This window comes from Haliaeetus leucocephalus, unplaced genomic scaffold, assembly GCF_000737465.1.
Source record: "Haliaeetus leucocephalus isolate CR32 unplaced genomic scaffold, Haliaeetus_leucocephalus-4.0 Scaffold21, whole genome shotgun sequence".
NCBI lineage: Eukaryota > Metazoa > Chordata > Aves > Accipitriformes > Accipitridae > Haliaeetus > Haliaeetus leucocephalus.
The window spans coordinates 3,016,796-3,023,076 of NW_010972457.1; the positions used below are offsets into that span (position 1 = coordinate 3,016,796).

At 40.3% G+C, this 6,281-nt stretch overlaps 1 protein-coding gene across 3 annotated transcripts in view; it reads left to right on the forward strand.

The window, feature by feature from the left end:
- Positions 1 to 879: 879 nt before the first annotated feature.
- The window catches only part of PPM1K (protein phosphatase, Mg2+/Mn2+ dependent, 1K), a 15,485-nt gene continuing 10,083 nt past the window's right edge, over positions 880 to 6,281 (forward strand). For all 3 annotated transcript variants that reach the window (XR_774911.1, XR_774912.1, XM_010576190.1), the window contains exons 1-2: positions 880 to 1,404; positions 1,981 to 2,081. Coding sequence is in view for 1 of the 3 variants with exons in the window: in XM_010576190.1 (XP_010574492.1) it covers positions 965 to 1,404; positions 1,981 to 2,081 (541 nt within the window). In the remaining 2 variants the exon portion in view is untranslated. The remainder of the gene's footprint in view (positions 1,405 to 1,980; positions 2,082 to 6,281) is intronic.

The window sequence follows — 6,281 nt, forward strand, 5'->3', positions numbered from 1 at the left end:
CAAGTTGGGTGTTACTCTACAAAAGGTTAAATAAGCCAAGCTTTCTACATTTTTCATCATGCTAGGTGAATCATCATTAGTGAATTTTTATCTGTGCTGAGCCAAGTGGTGTGTTTACTTTATCTGGGCTGGAAAAGAGATCCGAGAAGCCAGTAAAAGATCTTGCTTGCCAGTGTTAGCCAAGGGAGCCCAGTTCATGGCTAGGTGACAGAGAACTTCAGGCCAGACAAAACAGCAAAGAGCTGCATGGGTTTTTTTTGTGGGGAAGTTTGTATGTTCAATTGTGTATGTCCATGGATACACTCTTAGTAGTCGTTCTCAGATAGCCTAAGAAAATCACAATTCACTTCACAGGTCTGTGTTGAAAAGTATTGTTCAAGTCCTCAATAAATGTGACAGAACCAAATATCATGTGCAGATGAAAAAACTCTTTAAAATCGAAGCAAATACATTTCTCCCACCTTTCCCCCTGGGAGCCACAGTGCAAATGTTTCAGCAGTTGTTTGGAGAGCATGCATTGAACATGCTCATTTTCATGACCTTACCTCATATTTTCACGTATTCATATTTTAGCTGACCTGGAGCAAAGTCATCACTCTCATTTGCTACATCACAACTTCATCAACCTTTGAAAATTCAGGATATCATTATGCAGATGGCCAGCAGAAATGCCTTGCCTTGATCTATCTGCAGTACTCTCAATTAGATGTGGTCTGGTCTGTGTAGGATTGTTTCTCAGTGAGTCATGCAGATTGCTCTGTAGTTTCTTCTAGGCAGTGCTGTACTATGCATGGTTAGCGGGCTCCGAGTGTGACATTGTTTCCTGAATGATGTAACTGAAAATTCCTCTTCCTGTGCTTCTTGTTTCCTGATCAGTTTTCTTTTTGTTCTCAAAGACATTCCAGCAGCTGCATATCTTTTCTTCCTGATCTTTTATTCCTACGAATCTCTGTGAAGACAAGTTATGTCAACAGCTACTTTAATTAATTTGGTACGAAACGGAGGGTATCAAGTAAGAAGGAGAGCCGTGCTGACGTCCCGCCTCTTGCAAGACGAGAAGCGTCCGACAGCCGCCTGCTACAGCTCCACTTCTGAGCGCCGTGCTTCCCGCTTTGATCCAGACGGGAGCGGGCGACCTACCACATGGGACACCTTTGGCATCTGGGACAATCGCATTGACGAACCTATTCTCCTCCCACCAAGCATAAAGTATGGGAAGCCAATTCCAAAAGTCAGCCTGGCCAACGTGGGCTGCGCTAGCCATATTGGGAAGCGTAAGGAAAATGAAGACCGGTTTGATTATGCTCAGCTGACGGAGGATATCCTATACTTTGCAGTATATGATGGACATGGCGGGGCAGCAGCAGCAGACTTCTGTGATAAGTACATGGAAAAATATATTAAGTAAGTGTGCATCAGGTGAATGTGTATCAAATGAATTACAGTAGAGATTCCTTCCTTAGGACTGAAAGGGAACCGGTAGGTCATACATTGTCACTAATTCTCCTAGGCTATATAGCCACCTAGCCCAACGGGACAGCAGGAACACTGGACTGGAACAGTCCATTACAATGGACACGCTATGAACTGCCTATTCTGTATGGTGCCTGCCCCATTGAGGCAAGCTGGCAAAGACAAGAGAGGAAAATATGATTGTACCCACCTTCCAGGAAAGGACTGGGAACACAGAATTGACTGTTTTCAGATGGGGTCACTGTGATCACTGACCTATGGCTTGCTTACACTCTTCTGTATCTCTGTGTCACATCCCTGGGTCTTGGAAAAGGAATTCTATCTATTTGCAAAATTACAGGATTATGCTGCCAGTGCAGGTCATTAGTAAAATCATATTACCTTTTCACTGAAATCCAGCATTATTCAATGCATGCAGGGAGGAGATAAGGCTATGGAAGAGATTGATCAAGATGTGTATTTCTTGGAAAGAAGTTTAATTTTTTTTGTTTGCTTGTTTGTTTCCAGAGAATTTCTTACTGAGGAGGAGAACTTGGAAAATGTTTTGAACAAAGCTTTTCTAGAAATAAACAAAGCATATGAAAGGCATGCTCATCTGTCTGCTGATGGTAGGTAAAAAAATATTCTACTTGTATGAGTGTGGAGAATAAGGTTTTTCTTATTTGCTCAGTTGTTTTTTAGTGAAATGTCCAGAAAGATACTTGAAAACTGTTTTACTTAACATAGGATTTTGCTCTGATCACTTACGGCAAATGAAACAGTTGTGCTTTACCTCCTTAAAATTAAAAAGCTATAAAAAGTCTCAATCAAATTTACTGGGGGAGTTATTAGTCTGAATGTTAGCATAATCATCAATGAATTTCTCTTAACATGATTCTGTCAAGGAAAGTGTCAAGTTAGCAAAGAGCTATTTAGATTTGCAAGGAGCCTAACTTTATTTTGGAAAAAACCCGGGGGGGGGGGGTGGTTTGGGGTTTTTGGTGGTTTGGTTTTGTTTGTTTGTTTGTTTTTTAAAGCTGTTATTCCTATGCGTTAAAAGCAACAGTGTCAAAAGTTCCCCTTTCTAACTTGGCTGCTGCACCTGAGGAGGAGTGTAACCCAAAATTAATACAATTGATAACTGCTCCTGCACAAACAGAATCACAGGAGTAGCGGAGCATGAAAGGGAAAAAAGCAGTGAAGAGGAAAACGAGGTTGGCTGTGGTAAAGTTCGCACCAGCTCTTTTAGACTCAATAGTTCTGGCTGTTAATCAAGTTCTTGTATACGTGTCTAGCAACTAAGTACATCTGAAGTTCCAGTTCCAGCAACTCGAGGTTATAGAGATTATGGAGAGTAAATTGGGAAGGAGATAGAGGTCCCCATCCCAGTTTTGTCACAGGAGTTTCCTCAGCCATGAGATAGAATTTTAAGAGTCAGTTTGGCCAATCTTATAAAAAACCCCAACAAACCAAACCCAATTAAAAAAAAAAAGAACCCAGCAAAAACCTGTCCCATTGCTGGTGCAGGTGATGGCAAAATGACTGAGGTAGTTTCAGAAGAACAAAAACTGTAAATGTTTTATCTCCCAGAAGGACTTGAAACGAACAAGCCCTCTAGGGACTGAAGTGATACTGTATTCTCAAGCTACTTTTCTTAAGAAATGAATGAATACAGTCAAGTAATGGAGTGGCTTCCTGCACTTTAACTGCTAGATAAATCTAGGTAGACTCAAATATTTCCTTGCAGAACAGGTAGCCTGACTGTTGCAGCACTATGAGGGATACACACCTTTCCTCCTACCTGATACAAGCTAAGGTATCAGGAAAAAAGTCTTAAGTCCTGAAATGCAGTCCTTAAAAAAGGGAGATTAAATCTATAAAGCTCATTTCCCCATTATATCCCATTTTATTTTTTTTATATTGAAAGCCTTTAAAAAAAAGATATGGTAAAAAAGTCCAGAGTCACTTTTGACCTACGCGGTAAATTTTAACTGAGCTCATGAGAGACACATCAGTAGAACAGATGTGCTTTTCATCCAAGAACCTCCTTGAAAATATGTTTTCTTAAAAGCCCACATTCAAGAAAGCATCTGAATACAGACTTATGTGCTTTCCTGGATCAGGACCTTTCATTTTCACTAACATGAAGATCTGTTATATTTGTCCCCCTCCCCGCCCCTTTGTTAGTAGGACAGCTCTTGGTTTGGCTCATTGAAGTGACCTCTGTTAAGTGTCAGAGCAGCTCCTTGAGGAGAAGGATTGGGAACTGTACTTGGCATATTATTCTGCTATTCTGCAAACGGTTTCTGATTATAACATTTCGTACATGAGACTTACGGAACTGTGTGACAACAGTATTTGACAGACAAGTTGTGCAGCAAGCTGAGCACTTTGGAACCACATATAGGATTTTTTTCATATCATTTAACTAACTGGTGCTGCTTAATGAAATATAATGCAAATGCCAGCAAATTTACGTAACAGTTACCAAGATACTGGACAAACCCTCTTCATTAAAAAAGCATGAGGTCAAGCAAAATAGAGGGCAAAAGTGTTGTCAGACATCCGCAGGGCCCACGCTCTGGCAAGCACTCAGTGTTTCTCAGGTAGGCTGAGCACCTGCAAGCTCTTGCAGGAGCCAGTGGGATCTAAAAGTGCCCAGCTCTCTGCTCTTGACTGGTTGCCCAGCTGAAAATCAAGATATAAGGCAGAGTGGAGTAACAGGGTGCAAAGACAAGTAAGGATTTCTGAACAAATTAAACTTTTTGCATATTTGTTGTTAGAATAATTCAGTACTATGTTGACTGCTTGGTGTTGTTATTTCTGTTGTTGCTGCTGTTTTGAAAGTTACGTAAAATGTCAATGCTTGGCATGTATCCTTGCTAGAAGCCTGCTTCCAAACTGATTCAGTTTGCCAGCAAAATTTCTGATTAATTGTGGCTATTCTAGATGTGACAGTCAAAACTGTTGCTAAAGTATCTTGAAAATGGTGGCTGGTTGTGTAACATTGGGTATCTGGGATACACTGGACGTTCCCCAAGACTGACGTCCTTTTGAAACCTGGCCATAGCTGATGAAGTGGAAAATGATAGCTTAGTCTTGTTCAGTAGATGACCCTGCCAGGGTTCGCTTCTTTCACTGTATCTGCAAAAAAACCAGTGCACGTTCAGGATGTTCAGGGTTTTACCCTACTAACACACAACCAGCTTTGAAAATGTGTGCCTGGCTGTTTGAAGTAACATAAGTCCTGAGACAAATCCCTGTAGCCAAAATTGCATGGATATTGTTTGATGCATTGTTTATAGTACTATTTAAGGGGTAAAAACCTCATGTAATGGCACAAATTTAACAGGACTAGAGATGTGCCTTGTTAGAGCACCTAGCTATGTTTTTAAGGGCACAGCCCTTTGTAGGTCACTTTATAACTACAGAATATTTGAAATTATAGGTGTAAAATACATAGCATAATAGTTTCTGTGAGCTTCCAATAAAAAAAAAGTATGCGTATGTGTTCCAGGTACTGCTACTGTGTCTGGCGTGCAGTTCACTAGTACTGTTGGAGTGCTGTACTGGCCCTCTGGACACTGGCCCAGTATCTGTACCTGTTGTTTCACACAAAAGCATAAGAAACTTGCTGTAGGCAGATCTGGCATAATTTGTCCTCCACCTAAATCCTTTCTAATAATTAATAGCTTAGAGATATGCCTGAGCTCTGAAGCATGGTGTTTGGTATCTGTTCAAAAATGCATTTTCATTCACTTCCATGCATTTAAATATATCCAGTCACTTTTAAATCACTGCTGAACTTAGGTATAGGACACAGTAAAGGAAGCTCATGCCCAACAAACATGTTATTATCCACGGGACAACTGTTGACACAGATGGACAGAATTTTCTGATATTTTTGACCGGCCATAAAAACTGAAATGTAAAGGCTGAATAGCTTTGCTCAGCAAGGACAGAAATAAGGAAGTGAATCATGTGCTTGAGGAAATTTGAGCACCTCTCTGGAGAAATGTAAGAAAGACAAACCCTCTCCTGGCCTAGTGCGGTCCTAGAAGGTACTGCTACTGCTTCTGTTCACTGAGATCCACTACTCAGAGAAAACAACATGGAGTCTTTCCATTGACTTCCACGTTCAGTGCATCCAACTCCAATCACATTGGCCACTCACTTCTGGAATAGCCACCTTAGTAAAACATAGCCAGGTATTAACTGATATATCTGTGTTTGAAAGGCACTTCTGGAATCTTACTATGCTGAGCAAACAGCAAAAGTTATTTTAAAATATCTAAATTTTAAAAGTAGTGGGTTTTGGTTTTGGGTTTTTTTTAAGTTACCATTCAAACATATGATTTTTCTTTCTTTGAATATGTTAACCTGCAACACTGAGGAAAAGGGAGAGCTGCAGAAATTGTACTTAAACATTTCATAAATCTGCCGACATTACAAAGGCAGCCTTTTTATCCAAGGGCCCTGATTATTATCTAATGAAGTTAGAAGATACTGATTACAATATTAAAGGAGTGTTTATTATGCATATTTTGCCGTGGGTCAGAACAATTCATATACTTCTATTCAGTGCCTTTAAGATGGCCCCATTTTGTTTGGCACCAGTTTAAACTCCCCATTTTTGTGTTATATATAAATATATATATATAAAAATAAATAAATTACCTTGAAGAAACAGATTGGGCCATATTCTGTACTGAAGATGTTCTTCCGAGTGGCCAGTCTTGCCATATATGAGGCAGCTGGCCCTCTAGCACTGATAAAATTCTTTAGTTGATTTGTTGGTTGGTTACTTACCTCCACGGCACGGGGGGGGG